General features: G+C 59.0%; 1 protein-coding gene and 1 long non-coding RNA gene across 6 annotated transcripts in view; one reads left to right on the forward strand and one right to left on the reverse strand.

Annotated features, from left to right (window-relative positions):
* Nucleotides 1-4,521, reverse strand: part of Kcnn3 (potassium calcium-activated channel subfamily N member 3) — a 133,942-nt gene extending 129,421 nt beyond the window's left edge. For 3 of the 4 annotated variants that reach the window (XM_004871336.3, XM_004871337.4, XM_004871338.3), the window contains exon 1: nucleotides 3,316-4,521. In XM_004871336.3, coding sequence (XP_004871393.2) covers nucleotides 3,316-4,206 — 891 coding nt within the window. In that variant the 5' untranslated portion in view covers nucleotides 4,207-4,521. Of the gene's footprint in view, nucleotides 1-1,968; nucleotides 3,258-3,315 lie in introns of those variants that run through there. The other variant, XM_087203508.1, reaches the window with a different exon arrangement.
* Nucleotides 4,522-4,575: 54 nt separating this feature from the next.
* LOC110347035 (uncharacterized) lies at nucleotides 4,576-9,022 on the forward strand. Of its 2 annotated transcripts, XR_015448192.1 has the most exons (4): nucleotides 4,576-4,698; nucleotides 4,920-5,014; nucleotides 7,398-7,528; nucleotides 7,751-9,022. It is a non-coding gene; the product is annotated as an uncharacterized LOC110347035 (long non-coding RNA). The 2 variants fall into 2 exon arrangements; XR_002391374.2 differs by having other exon boundaries at nucleotides 4,920-7,528.
* The last annotated feature ends 6,135 nt before the right edge of the window (nucleotides 9,023-15,157 follow it).

A 15,157-nucleotide genomic window follows, 5' to 3' on the forward strand; every position in this document is an offset into this window, starting at 1 on the left:
CCTGAGAGGGGCATTCGCAGGCAGAGCCCGTGTCACGAAGATTTCTCAACGGCATCTGTAGACCTGACCCTGTCTCGGTGTCCAATGCTCAGAGAGCAAACTGCTTATTACAGTGCGAAGGGTGCCTCCTCGTCCAGTGGAGGGCAGCCGCTCCTCCAGGAGCAGCTCCCTGCCTGGGAAGAGTTCGCTTCCTGTCTGAGCTGCCTGGGAACAAGCCCCGCCCCCTGCCCACTGACACCTCCCAGCACTCAGCACCAGAGTCCTCGCCTGCGGCCTGCGAGAGTAGGGGTGGGAGCGGGATGTTCTGTCCTGATTTCTCAGCCTCCTCACGACGGCTCCCTTTTGCATCAACTTTGAACACGCTCGGGGTACATGCCATGTTCCCTTTCGAGATCCGGCCTGCGTGCTGAATCCCTTCCCCGCAACACACCCCAGCCAAAGAGACTGAACAGGAAGGCCACAACTGGGAGACAAGGTCAGGGCAGCACAGAGCAGTGCACCATCAAGCACCTCGGGAAGAGCGTCCCCACCAAGGGGCTCTGAGTGTAGGCCGCTGGAGTCAGAGCTGCCCGGGCTGCCCGGGGTCCTCCCCTGCCAGCAGACCGCTCAGCAAGCCGGTCAGAGGAAGGAGTAGGCCGGCAAGTGCTCACCCGTCCGGCCAGCACACCTGAGTGTGGTCAGCTCTCCTGCGCTGGTTCTTCCTTCTAAGCCAGATTCCTCCCTGCTCCTCCGTGAAGCTGGGGCAGACACTCACCTCCTGCCACAAAGACCCCGTTTCAAGGCACCATTAGCCAAGCTGGCCACTTCCCAGGATTTCCAGCCTCCACGTACAAGTCTCAGATCCTGACTGATTTAGAGCCGGTCAGATTACAGGGGAAAACATCTCTCTTCCTCTCATGCCATCATCACCATCAGTAACGATCTCAACACACCCCTTTGTTGAGCGGACATGTATGGAGGGCCTTGTGCTCCCCTATGTAATGCCCCACCTGACAGCGGGAATCAGGCTGGCAGAGCTGAGTGACTGACCCAAGATCACACGGTGGAAGTGGCAGGGCGAGAATGCTAACTTTGGAGACGGTCCTTGTAGGGCCCCATCTGCCCCAGGGCACAGCCCCCCTTCCTGCCCTGGCATCCACAGGTCGGGCACACAGGAGACACTCAGAGTGTGTGTTCTAGTGGATGGCTCCACACAGGAGGACGCAGATGGGCGCACAGGTCCAGGTGAGCCCTGCCTGTCCACTTCCAGCCCGAGGTCACAGGAAGTGGCCGTTTCAGCAGCTGAGGTAAGCAGGACTTCCTGGCGGCTGCCCACTCCTCGGGTCACTGCATTCTCCCCGGCCTGCCGTCCACAGCCCCCGGGAAAGCCCCTCGAACCGCGTGCTCTGGCAGAGTCGCTCCTTCCTGCCCAGTGCAGGCCTCTGCTGGCACTCAGACAAACGAGCACGGATCCCACACCAGAAAGGGCACAGCCACTGTCTCGGGGAGAGCCATTTCCCGAGGTGCCTCCACGGACACAGGCGGGGCTGGTGTTGCCCATCCCCTCACCCCCACTCTTGAGCCTGCACGAATCCCCTGCGGCAAGGACTCCTGACCCCAGGGGATGACTGGGGAAGCCCCGTCTGCACCCTGCAGCCGCCCCTCCCAGAGCACAGCGCCCAGAGGGAGAGGTGCTGGGAGAAGCAGAGAGCAGAGGGACTGCTGCCGGCTCTGAGGCTCATTACAGGCAATGACTAAGTGAGCCACGCTTCCGGGGAAACCCCACTGGCTTCTGCTCGCTGCTGCCTCAGAGGGGATCATCTTCGAGCTATTTAGACTAAGGTGGCTTCCAAGGGCTGCCCTGGGCTGGGGCAGCCCCCGAAGAGCAGACAGACCCCAGGAGGACCCTCTGCCTGGAAGCCGCATACTGGCCATTCAGCCATCTGACAGGTCTGCCCCACCCAGGCAAGTCTGCCCATCGATGCTTACAGCGAGATGCTGGAAGGGGGGAAATCCGATCAGCACCTCCTAGGTTTTTGCGACTGGATTTCAACAAGGAATGTGACAGTCTCACAGCAGCTGTGCCCTGCCTGAAACAAGCTCTATTTGAAGCCTCCAACAGCTGAACCCCTCCCAGCTACCCGCCAGCCAGCCCAGCCACCCCCTGCCCAAAATGACAAATAAATAGCGAAATCCAAGCAACAAGCAGGCACACGCACACACGCGCACATGCGCACACATACACACACACAATTCTCCAAGTCTCCATGCCTTCCAGTCCACAGCAGGAGCCCCCACGTGCCCCACAAACACAACCCCCATAGAAACCCACCTTCCTCCATCTCTGTTCCCTCTGGGGGAGCCCCCTCCTCCATCTTCGGACTGGACTGAGGCTGGAGCAGTGGGGCCAGTACCCCCTAAAGCCAATGCCTGCTGTTCTGCATCCAGGCATGCACACAGACACACACACACACACATACATCTTTATTTATCCTGAGGAGAAGGAGTTGGAGTGGGAGGGGAGAACTGGGCTGAGCTGGGGGCGAGGGCTCAGGGACTGCTAGGGAAGCCCTGTCACTCCATCCCTGAGAGAGGCGCTCTCCCACCCCCGGCAGATGCCAAGGCAGCGCCCATCTGCTTCGCTGGGTAACACCTGTAGCCATTTTATCAGGGGATGTTTACCAGGCAGCAGCAGGTTTATTCTGAGTCCTCCTTCCTGAGGGAAGGGACCACTGACTTCCTCTCCCTATATCTTTACCCCATGCCCTCGGGAAACTCAAGTCACAGATGTCTTTCTATTTTGCCCCAGAGTCTCTCCAGGAAGCAGAAACTTGGAGAAAGAGGGAGAAGACAGGGAGAGAAGAGACTTGGGCCACGTTACAGAATCCCCACCCCCACCCATTTATCCTGGGGAAAACGGAGTGGAGCAGGTTGGGGGGGAGAGAAGGGGAAGTCGCAGGAACTGGCAAACACATCACAGCACCATAATTAATTGGTGCGTTAAGCTGCTGGGTTATGCTTTAGTACGAGAGAGCCAGGAGGAAAAATGATTTCTCAGAAGGGATTCTTTAATCCTCCCAACACAGTCTGCAGTCAGACCCAGACCCAGGGCATGGGGATGCCCCCTGAAAAGGAAGCGAGGAATGAACCCTCCCAAGATCAAGAGAAAACCATGGGAAGTTAGAGTGTTCCATACAACTGGTCAATGCATCCCCCACACACACCTCTGTCACTCTCTCCCACTCTCTCCCACTCTCTCCCAATCTCTCTCTCTCCCTCTCCCCAGACCTACATATCCCTTCTGTTTAAGGTATAAAGAGAAACCACAGCCCCTACCTTTGAGTACAAACCCCAAGACAGCTCGGTTTCTATCACCATAACAACAATTCCAAACATCCCAAAAATCAGAGCATAGTCACTGAGTCGCTTTCTCTTTTCAAACAGGGCCCTCCTGTGTCCTAGCTTATAGCCAATGTTTTGGTTCTTCCGCTTGTTGGCTTTGGGGAAGGTGGTGCTGCTGGCAGTGGTGCCGGCGTGCCGGTGGTTGTGGGTGGCATTGGGGTGATGGAGCAGGGTCTGGTGGGCATGGTTGTCCTCCCGGGAGGAGATGACGATCTCCGGGGGGTTGCTGGGACTGAAGAGCTGCAGGGGCTGGCCCTCGGGCTCGGCCTCGATGAGGTTCCTGCGGGAGGCGCTGAGGCGGCTGAGGGGCTTCATGACCCCGCCGCTGTACTTGCAGGAACTCATGGCGATCTCGGTGAAGGGGTTGCTGTCCCGCCGGTGCACCAGGGGGCTGGCCTGCCGGTGCCGGCTGCCTCCACCGGGCCCACTTGTGGCTGTGGAGCTTGGAGAGTGGCCCAGCAAGTGGTCATTGAGGTTGAGCTGGCTGCCTTGCCTGGAGGAGGGGTGGAGGGCGGCGGTGGAGTTGGCCGAAGGGGGGCCCCTGAACGCGGTGGGCGAGGAGTGCAGCAGGCCAGGGTGGACCAGCTGGCTCTGGAGCGGGGCGAGCTGAGGCAGGGGATGCGGCGGCGGCGCTGGCTGCGGAGGCTGAGGCTGCAGCGGGGGTCCCGGGGGCTGCTGGGGGGCAGCTGGGGGCGCCGGCGGCGGGGGCGCCTGCTGCGCTTGCGGCGGCGGCTGCTGCTCATCCCCAGAGGACGGACAGGGGCACTTGGGGTCTTCGTCCAGGTCCCCCACCCCGGAGTCATGGAAGTGCCCAGAAGTGTCCATCCTGGGATCTGGCTGGGTTCCCTGCAGCACAATCCCCCTCCCCAAAGCCACCCTTGCGCCAAGACGTCCTCAAAGAGAGCCAGGCATCCGAGCGCCCCGGCAGCCTCCTCGGGTCCTCTCCCTCCGCGGGCTTCGGCTCTCGCGGCCGCCGGGGTCCAGACGCTGCCCCTCAAGAGCGCATTGTGGTGGGCAGGCAGGGAGGGTGGGAGGGGACCGAGGCAGGAGAGGATGGAACTCCGTCCCGGCAGGTCCTCGGGAGCGCGCGGGGCCCGCTCGCCTCACTCCGCGCTGGCTCCCAGCTCCGCTCTCCTCCTCCTGCCGCTGTTAGATTGGAAGCCAAGCCCACTCGCTTCAGCCGCTCCCATTGGCTCGGCCTCGCTCTCCCCGCCTCCGGCTCCGCCCACCGTCTCCGCCCCCTCCCCGCGCGGCGCAGGCTGGGAGCTGTAGTTTCCGGCCCGACCCTGGCGCCCAGCGGCCGCCGTCCTGCGACAGGTACGGCCGACACCGCGCAGCGCGGAGATCGCGTGCGTCCACGCGGGGCGAGCGCGAGGAGGGCCGGGGGCTCGGGTAGGCGGCTGTCACCGCGATGCGGGACAACGGGGAGGGACGCGCGTGTTCGTGGCCAGGGTCCGGGACGGGTTATTTCGCGCACATTCCAGGCAGGTCCTTCCAGTGCCCAAAGCGCTGGGCTTTGTGTTGTTTCCACTTCACAGAGGAGGAAATATGCGAGAAACGTTAGGTAACGGTGTCAAGGTCCCAGACCGAGGTGGCCGCTCCCCTGGGGCTGGACGAGCTCACCTACCACCAGGTATGCAGGCGCCTGTGGGTCCCAGCCCTGGCATCCACTCTGAAAATGTCATCCCTTTGCTTTCACGGATGAAAACTGGTTTTAAAAAGAAAGAAACGAAAAGGGAGGGCAGGAGGGGAAGAGGAAGGAAGCAAGAAAACAAAGAAAGAAAAAGGGCAAAAAAATAAAAAGCACACAAGCATAAAGGAATAACTTTCGCCAGATGTTACCTAGCTTGTAATTGAAGGTGCTAGGGTTGATCTGAGGTCAGCCTGACCCCACATTCTGTATCCCAGAATGCTTTCCCCTGTGACACTCAGTACAAAGTGTGTGCTCAATGAACATTGTTGAAATGGTGGAGGAGAGAGCTGGGGGAGCACCTGGGGAGGAAGAGCCGACTTCCTTGAAGCAGGATGTGTGAGGTACAGGCTCCAGCCTCTAGCCTGCCAGCCGCGTGCAGAATCACCCACTCAGGGTCTGTCAGGAGACCGGAGACCTCGCATCTCAGCTCCCTGCCTGCTTTGCCCCAAGAGGCTCTGAGAGTCAAGGCTGGGAACAGCTGCTGGCTTCCCAGGTTCAGAGTCATTGCCATCAAGTATTTATTAACCTCCCACTGTGTGCAGAGGGGCTTCCAAAGGGATGGGCCCAGAGATGAATGTATTTCCCTTCTTAAGGGCAACTGCGGAATCTCCAGGCACTCCTGGAGTGTTAAGAAGGAGGTGTCTTCCTGTCTGCTTGCTGAGTCCCCTCACCCTTTGGCCTCTGCCCAGCCCCTTCACTGGATAAGAGTGAGGAGAGGTATCCAGGTGCAAATGCACACACACACACACACACACACACACACACACGTACGTCACAGTGCCAGCCGGGCCCAGAGGCCACAAGCCTGCAGTCTCCTGTTTTCCCATGGCCGTGCAGACCCTCCAGGACCCCCTCGCCACTCCCGCATGCCCTGCCTGTCTCCCTGCCACCTGTCTTCTTCATTTTCCTCCCTCTCTTCCATCCCCAAACCAAGCCACCTGTTTGCTTCAAGTCTCCAGATCACATATTTTGGTTTAATGATTGCCAAATAAATTACCATTAATATGTGGTGAGGGGCAGAAATGTGCTGTTCGTACTGGTTTTTAGTGCTGGATACAGTGTCTGGCTATGAAAAATCAATTTGGGGTACAGGCTCCAGGCCTGGGCATTTCTGTGCCTCAGTCAACCCTTCTGGGCCAGGCTGCCAACTCAGGTTCTCCTGACTGTGCCAGAAGGGTCCAAGTAGGACCTGGGAGAGCAGTGGGCAGGGTGAGGCAGCCTGTGTGCACCAGAGAGCCCCATGGACCAGAGATCCACCAGGGAGTGGGACAGGACGGGGTGCCACCAACCCGAGTGCCACCCTGGCTACAGCTGCCCCATCCTGAAGGGGAGGCAGACAGCACCCAGGTTGGAGTCGGGCTCTGGAGCCAGGCTTCCCCGGCTGGAGCCCTCCTGGAGGAATGGTGGGTGGCCCAGGCAAGACGTCTCCTGAGCCTCATCTCGCTGCTCTGTAAGGTGGGAGTAATAAGGGTTCAGGGGAAGACTACATGCTGGTCACGCGCAACACCCCACAGCACCACACGTGACAGCCCAGCACCCTGTGGAAAACAGCAGCTGGCTCTTTAGAGATTCCCACCCGACTCCTCCCAACTCCACACTCAGCAGTGTCACGCTGTTGGCCTGAAGTCCTTCGGGTGGAGGATTCCACCACAGGAATCAGCAAACATGGAAACCAGGGCTTACTTCTTCCTGAAGTGTAGTTGAGGTGTTCCTGGCATTCAACAGCTACCAGCACATTTGGGTTCAAGCTGCACACTCCCCTCTTCCAGAGATGCTCCTCCTCGCTCCTCCTGCCCTGTCCCCAGCAAAGCCTGGTCCACTGTGTGACCTAAGCCAACTGCTTAGCTCTCGGGCCTTCCATGTGACGGGGCCAACCAGGAAGCCCAGGCAAAGCACTCTGTACCCTCTAGTACTGGAGGTGACTCCTGTGGTCACTGTGCAAGCTCAGGACTGAGCACCTCAGCCCTGCCACCCTGCCCAACTGGGGCTCTGCACCCAGGCATCTCCCCGCCTCGGCTGCATGTCAGGCGGCACCAGGGCTTCCTCTGACCCGGACTCCACCCGTGTGTTCCCAGCAACCTCTCAATCGGGACCACCATTCACACTGTAAATGAGAAAGTGGGCATTACACGGGTCTTAGAACTTGTCCACACTAAGAAGTAACTAGTGGCACAGCTGGGATCAAACTCAGGCCTGTGAGATGCGAAAGCTCAGGCCCTTGCCATGCAACCTGAAGCCCAAATCCACAGGATCCAGTCCTGTTGGTGTTTACTAAACATCACCATGTGACTCCCACACACACCCCACTTACCTCTCACTGCAGAGACAGACGAGGCCCACCGGAGGAAAGGGGGCAGCAGTGCAGCTCCCAGCACGTGACAGAGGCTCATGCAGGGCAGAGGACTGTCAAGGAGGCCTTGCAGAGGTGGCAGGACCTGATCCACGCCTTGAGGGGTAGGCAGTGCCCTGAAATGAAAGGTGACACACCAGGCCTCTCCAGTTTGCAGACAGAGGCCAAGGGGGGCGGCAAAGAGTCCCAGGAGAGTAAGGACAGGTCCACCGGGCCGCGGAAGAAAGGGGCAGCCTTCGGCCACCCCAGCTCTTCCGCCTCCGGAGTGTGGGGCTCAGTGTCTGTCCCCCTTCCTGTCTCACCCCTTGCATCTCCTTCATCCCCAGCATCGTTTGGTTTCCCCCTGAACCGTGCGACTTCACACCTCCGTGCCTCTGCCTGGCCAGCCCTGTGCCTACATCCCCTATGTCCCCAGCCGCGCCGAAGAGCCTGCTCACTCAGAGGCCTCCTCAGGGGCCCCACTATGAGCCAGGGTCCCTTCTGCATTCAGTCCCCCGTGCTGACACTGCGTTAGGCAGTGCACTTCTTATCCTGATGTGCGTCCTTTGCCCCAGACTGGGAGCTCCTTGAGGACGGGAACAATGCCTACTTTTCCCTGGGTCTGCGGCTCCTCCACAGAGCCAGCAAGCAGCCGAAGCTTGACGGAGGAACTGGAAACGGGAGAGGTCATTTGGAGGCAAATAAGAAGTCGTGGCACTTTCATAAGTAAGCAGCATGATTTCCCTGTCATCGGAGTGAGTGGGTAGAATGAGCTCTAAATCACTCAGCTTCACGAGTCCATGGTCTGTGGTCTATAGAACTTGCCCCTAAAATGTACAAGCAGCTGACACTGGCTGAGAGAAGTACCACCTGTGGGCCTGTGGCTGCCCCTCATAGGCGCCCACTCCTCGAGAGCAAGAGGGGTCTGACCTTTCTCACCTCCCTGGCACGAGCAGGACGCCTGGCCCTGGATATTCTCATTAAAGTTTATCAGATGGGCGAATGATGGATGAAGGGAGGGAGGGATGGAAGATACGGTGACACACAATGACATAAAATAGTGGCTTTTCCAGAACAGCCCGTGGTTGGAGGCCATCCTTAGCCTCCTAGGGATAGTGTTATAAAGATCGACAAGCCCTTCTCCAGACCCTGCTGTCCACCTACAGTCAGTACTGTGTTCTTATCTAGGAGCTCTGTGGCTGGATTAACTAATGCTGTCAATAAAAACACCTGTGTTTGCGTAGCACTTTATTGTTTTCCAACTGCTTTCATATCAATTACTACATCTGCACCTCCTGGCAGCCCGGGAAAGCAGGCTGGGGGCTCCATTGCTCTCGCCCCATAAGCTACAGTTCAGGAAGCTTTATGCAGCTGCTCGAGGTCAGCAGGCCCCAGGATCTGAAGGCTCTCCCTCCACCCCCTCGAGCTGTGTCCACTGCCCTCGAACTTGGAAACGGCCCAAGCCCTGCCGTGCCCCACACTCCCGGGACCTGTCTCCCTCACTCCCCCTCAGTCCCACGCTGACTCCCATCTCTGTGTTCCCTTTGCATTTTATTTCTACCTCTCTGGGCACATTTTCCCCTTCTCTCCTTGTCTTGACATTGTCTATACATGTGTTCTCTCTCCTGCTTTTAATTTACACCAGGAGCTCCTTGGCGACAGGAGCTTGTGCTGCAAACACACACACACACACACACACACACACACACACACACACACACACACACCTCAACCTGCACCCAACTGCCCATTGCGTAACTGAGTTTATGCATGTATGAGAGGTTGGGCCCTCAGTCCTGGGCGTTTGCCCCGACTAGCACCCCTGCCCACTAGGATGCCAGTTGGTAAGTATAGATCTCCCACCCACACCCCTTTCCCCTGAGCCCCTGGACATCCAGACCCAGTGATGCAGCCTCTTACAACTAATCCCCACGACCCCTGCCCAAGCCACCACCCAGCGAAGGCAGTGACTGTGGCACTTCTCCACTGCAACCAAGCCGTGCGCCGGCCCGCAGCTGCTCCCCACAAGGTGAGAAGACAGGGTGGCACCGGCAGTGCCTGGGAAGCTGCCCTGGGCTGTGGATCGGCCCGTCCGGCTTCCACCTGCCATTCTGCTGCCAGTGACCGGGATGAGCGGACCCTGTAAAGCCAGGCCATTGCATCCTTCCTTCCCCACTGTGAGCACTGAGGTACTCTTAAATGCTTCTCCTGTTCCCTTCTCTATGGCTTTGGTGTGGGAACTTGCTGTTCTGGCCAGATGAGTCAGTTTGGATGGAAGATTTATTTATTCCAAGAGTCAAAGGTCAAATGAAGATGCTGATACTTCTGGAAAGAAGCGAATGTGGGGGAAGCACCGCGTGCCAACGCTCTGTCTCCGCGATGCCCTACTGGGTGCACAGCACACACACACCTTTAGAGCTGTGAAGTGCCACCTGTGTAGGCTGGACAACTGCAGGGCCCGGTGACGAGGGAGGGCAGCAGAGGCCCCGACTGGCACCGGCTCAGCCCAGGAGTCTGAGCTGGACTCTGCTGTCTGAAGGTCCATCTGCCTGGGCCAGGTCGGCGGACTCAGTCCCTCACCAGCCGTGCCCAGGGCTGATGACTCGGCCACAGACTTGGCCTCAGCAGGGCAGGTCAGGGCTTGTCTGTCCTGCCGTATCCCGGAGGCTAAGACACAGCCTGTCAGAGCATGCCCTCAAGATTTACTGAACAAATCGGCCTTTGGCCCCAGTCCCAAAAGGCTCTGAGAAAAACTTCTCTGTTTCCCAAACCCCAAGGAGGTCCCTTATGCCCAAGGGAAGTCCCCAAGCTGGGGTGGCCATGAGTCCCTGGCCCAGAAAGAGGCAGCAAGTGCTCCCCGGCCCTGGAGAACCACCCTCCAGCAGGCGGGGCATGGAGGGAAGCCAGGCAGCACACCCAGAGCCCTCTGACCAGTGGCCAGCCTGCCAGTGGCAGCTCAGCAGGGAAGGGCCTCGAATCCTGCACCTGCTCTGGCCGGGGACTGCAGCCCAGCCGCCCTGGCCCACACTCCACTCACCCACCGGGGGCACAGCAACCTGTGGAGGGTTTGTGAGAGTGTGGCGGCCTCTGCTGGTGGCCAGTGCACACAGCGTCGCACGCAGGCACCGTGGGAGATGAGAGGCCCAGGCTGAATCTCTGCTCTACGCTGTTTCCCTCCTCAGAGCCCAGGGACGACCCAGTGCAGGACCAGCCTTACAAATACTGTGCAAAGTGAGCTTCTCTCTTTCTATACACAGCCCTGTTGTCTATCCTAGTCGAGGCCCACAGAGGCCTCAGGATGAGCCCTTACTTGCACGAAAAGACCTCCAGAGCAGGGCAGTGACTTGTGTAAAACACTGGGTGCCCAGCAGGCCTCGCTGCTGTGTCCCCTTCCCCCTGTTATGGCCCCTTGGTTGCAGTTGGATGTGACAGCTTAGCCTGCCTCAGCCTCTCCCTCCCTGTTGTCTCTCCCCAAAGCATCCCAAATCCAAGCAGCAGCTCAGCTCCACTCAGAGTCACTGCTGCCAAGAGAGGAAAGAAGCCCCTCTGCCTCAAGGTGCACGGGGACAATGGGCCCCGCCACCCGGCACAGTGCCGGGAATAGCGCAGAAGGGCGGCCTCCCCAGCCAGCCTGCTTTCCTCTGCCTCCTTCTCCTGGGAAAGGTGAAAGCCAGAGGGTTGCTATGGACACTGTAGCTGTGCTCTCCCTCCCCAGTAACAGTCTGGAGCTGCCCTCCCTGCTGGAGTCCCATCTCTAATTGCAGAGCCTCCGCGGCAGCCAGGATGCTTCCAGGAGGTCCTGGGCAGCCACTGAGCCTGAGGAACAGACCAGCTGAAGAGGGAAGGAGATGCAACAAGATGGAAACACCTGAAACTGGAAGCAACAAGTTCGACCTGTGCAGGTAGATTGACAAAACCAATGTCGATTTAGCTAGGATTAGAAACGCAGTCGTGTTTTAGCAGCCTCCCCACCCAAGAGGACACTCGATCACTACAGCCAGCAGCTTTCACGGAGATGCTCAGAGGAGGAGAGCCGAGGGGCCCCTCGGCCGCTTGTGGAGCGGAGTCTGCAGGAAAGACCTTTCCAGTCCTTTCACAAAGAACTCAGAACAACCACGGTTCAGGAGCATTTCCGAGCCGGGCTGCTGACGGCTAGGTTGCCTTGTAAACAAGAGCACCAGCTCCCCACCGCCACACTGGTTTGTCCCCACTGGAAAGCAGGTCACTGTCAACACTCTAGCTCCTGTCATGAACCCAACACTCAGGCCCTGCTGGTGGCGCGGCCCGGACCATCACTTCTCATGCTGTCCCTGCCGTGAGGTCAGTGTGTCACTTTGAGGAACATCTCCAGACGCTGGGACACTGTTCCCCACCATGAGGCCGGAGCTGTTCCTTGCCGCTGGCCTCTGCAGCGTGGAATCATAGCTTTCCTGGCTGTGTGGCCCACAGGTGCCCACCTGCCCATCAGACCCGCTTACAGAGCCCAGGAGCTCCAACAGCCACACACCTGAGTCCGGATGGACAGGAGGGCGGGACCCGCGCACCGTGAGGTCGCTGCTGGAGCCACTACAGAGGCAGCACATACGCTGGCCTTGCAGGTCCCTGGGAGCTGTGCTGGTCCCCTCAGAGCCCATGCCTGGTACCATCGGTGCAGCCACCTTTGTGGGCACAAATCCCCTCCCCACAGCAAGCCTGGAAGAGGAATGTGGGTGGAGGAGCACGGGCCGCCTCCCCAAGACCTTGAGAGGAACAGACACGCATGAGGCACCCGTGTTACGTGTGGACGCGCACATACGTGGAGACAGAGCGGAGGGCTCAAAGGCTTTTCTAAATCCCCCTGCGCCAGTCTTTCCCCAGGGAGTTCTCGCCATCCCCATCCCTCAGAGGCACTGGGACCTGGCAGCCCAGGAACTTGCCCCAGGACAGAAGAACTAAGCTGCAGGCTCAGAGGCCCAGCACCCTCATTCTGGCTCTGTCCCACCTGGCCTTTGAACGTCTCGCCTCGGAGTGGGAATGCGGGAGGCTGCACAGCTCGGAAAGCACCTGGGCCAAGTGGAAGCCATTTTTCCAACCGGGGAGTGTTTTCCTACCCCTTAGGAAATCTTGACCCTCTGTTTCCAAAATTGTGTTTCCATGGCCAATTTTATGACAAATTGCTGTTCCAACAGTCCCTGCAGCCCATCCTGGGAGCTCCTGAGAGGCCTGGGGAGGGCTAATCCTCTTTTCTTAGCATAGTACTTTCTTCCTCCTGCAAAGCCAGGGATTAAGCCTCCTAGTGGCCCCAGCAGCTGTTGAGTATGAGTCCTGGAGGGGAGGAAAGGCTAGAGGCTTCCTGATTCTTGCCACTTCCATTAGGAAATCCTCTGCGCCAGCCAGGAGGGGTAGAGAAGGGCAAGCACAGGAAAAGGGGTGAGCACTGCCCAGAGCCTCACCTCACTGCGGCTGTTTCTGGAAGGCTGAGCCCCGGCCCGCCAGTGAGGTGCCTCTGCATCTCCCCGGGAAGCCACAAGCCGCTGCTTCCCCAGGCAGTCGCTCACTCTCCCACCCAGCATCTCAGCCCTCAGCTCAGACTTGTCCCAGAGAGAGAAAGGACGAGCTAGCGGGCGATGCCTACGGATGGAACTCCAAAACTGAACTGAGGAAACTGATTTGTGAGACGTTGGCAAGAGACCAGCAAGAGCCACTGTCCTACGACCTGGACCCATCAGACCTTCTAAGTGGGAAGCTCTGGGCTCCAGGAGGTGACAGGCGAGCAGTGGCCAGCACTGTGGGGCCCTGCAGCAGGCGCGGGGAAGCTGCGTCTCCTCTGCTTGCCTGCCATCCCTCCTGTCGCCGGTGTGCAGCCGATTCTAAGTAGAGCTCGGGTAGAGACCCCAGCAGCCTCAAATGCACTGAGCGCGGTTCGTCTTCGCTGATGCCGCTGTTGGGGGTTCCCAGTTTCTAAGGGGCCGGTGGTGAGAGCAGGAGCCTGAGCACATGTGCAGTGTATGCCCCCCCAGGAGAGGCGCCGCCTTCTGGGACTCACGTCTTCTGGGGGATCCCTGAGCCTTCTGTCCCTAGCTTCCTAGCAGCTTGGAGAAATCCAAGTCAGTGGCCCAACTCTAAGGTCACGTGCAGCCATGCCGCTCCCAGCTGTCCGTGGTTGGCGGGGGCTGTGGTCCGGCCCCCTTACCTCTCTGTCGCCCTGGCGGGGGGGGGGCTGCTATGACACTTTGCCAAGTGATGCACCGCAAGGGAGAGGAGTAGTGGGCTTCCGTGTGGCAGTCTGTCAGCTGCACCACAAAAACGACACTGGGGAGGCGGTGGAAGTCAATGACTCAAAGCAGGTTCGGGATTATCTGCTGTTTTCAATTATCCACAACCCTCGTCACCATGGAGAACTGAGAATTGGTGTACAAGCCTCCCCCTCAGCGATGCTGCTGGCACTGGAGACGTGATTCGCACTTGGAGCCACTGTGGGTAAAGGACTCAGCGTGGTCCTGTGTAAAATTTCCCCAGACTGAAATGTCTGTCATTCCACAGCTCTCAGCACCAGGCACCTCCTAGTCCCTTTAAAAATAGCTGGAAGAAGGGCTGGGGATGTAGCTCAGAGGTTCCAGTGCCTGCCGGGCAAGTGCAAGGACCCGAGTTCGATACCTGGTACCAAAAAAAAGAATAAAAAAATAGCTGGAAGATAAACATATCTAAGGAGAAGAGAGCCACCGCTCCCAAGGCATCTGGGTGGTGCTCAGTACTCGTTCTGACCAAGGAGTCGTCAGTTCGAGGGTAAAGTGGCAGGCCCAGGGCTCATCCCAGTGTGGGACAGCAAAGCCGCACCCCAGCACAGAGCCAGGTGGCTACAGGGACCACTCCCACCTGCCTCGGTGGACTGGCCTGCCCTTATCTGCTGTGGGCATCTGAGACCCCCGTCTTCCAGGGCAAAGTTGCTTTCTACTGCCAGCAAAGAAACCCCACTTGAGTGGCGTGAAGCACTGAGTGTGCCCCCCCGGACCCTTGTGCTGTGGACACCATGGCCTCCAGCTGGCGAGCAGCAGAGCAGCGCCAGGCTCCTGAACCCAGTGCCACACGACGCCATGAACGCTGATCACAGGCAGCCGCAGTGCGTCCCATCACTGCCCTGCACAGTCCCAAGGGGGGGGTGTCCCAGAGGCCCTGTCCACAAGGCCTAAGCCCCTCGCAGCGGCCAGGCAGAGCGTGGGCCCAAGGATGAGGACGGGAAGCCCCGCAGCGCCCAGAGGTGGGAGGCGGCTGTGGCCCAGCTGAGTGGTGAGCAGCAGCACAGTGCTCGCCCAGCACTGCAAGAGCCCAGCTCTAGTCCCCAGCGCCAAAAATTACTCCCAGAGCAGAGGGCCAGTGCCCTGCTTTCTGAGGGCCTTTGTCCCCAGCAGCTCCCGGGAGCGGTCTGCAAGGACACGCACCAGCTCAGAGAGGAAGTGGAGGCAGCCGCTGGCACCCAACGGGAACCTACGGGCTGCACTGTGAGCTTATCTGGAAGGCACACACCACCGCTTCATTAGAGAGGTTTGGAGGAGAAACCGCATTAAAGACTTGTCTGACCAGCAGAGAAGCAGGCCTGCCGTGAAACTTAGAGCAACCCGAGAGATGCGAGCGCCTGCCCAGTGCCGCAGCCTCTCATTTCCTGCTGGAAGCCTGATTAGCATCCACCTGGAGATTTTCAACTCCAGGGGGAGAGGTGGGCGCCAGGCACGACCCCCCAATGTCAGGTCTCACATCCAGACTCGAGAGGAGGTCCT

Source organism: Heterocephalus glaber, unplaced genomic scaffold, assembly GCF_053883595.1.
Source record: "Heterocephalus glaber isolate CG9 unplaced genomic scaffold, H.glaber_assembly_v1.0 deba00001795, whole genome shotgun sequence".
Lineage (NCBI taxonomy): Eukaryota > Metazoa > Chordata > Mammalia > Rodentia > Bathyergidae > Heterocephalus > Heterocephalus glaber.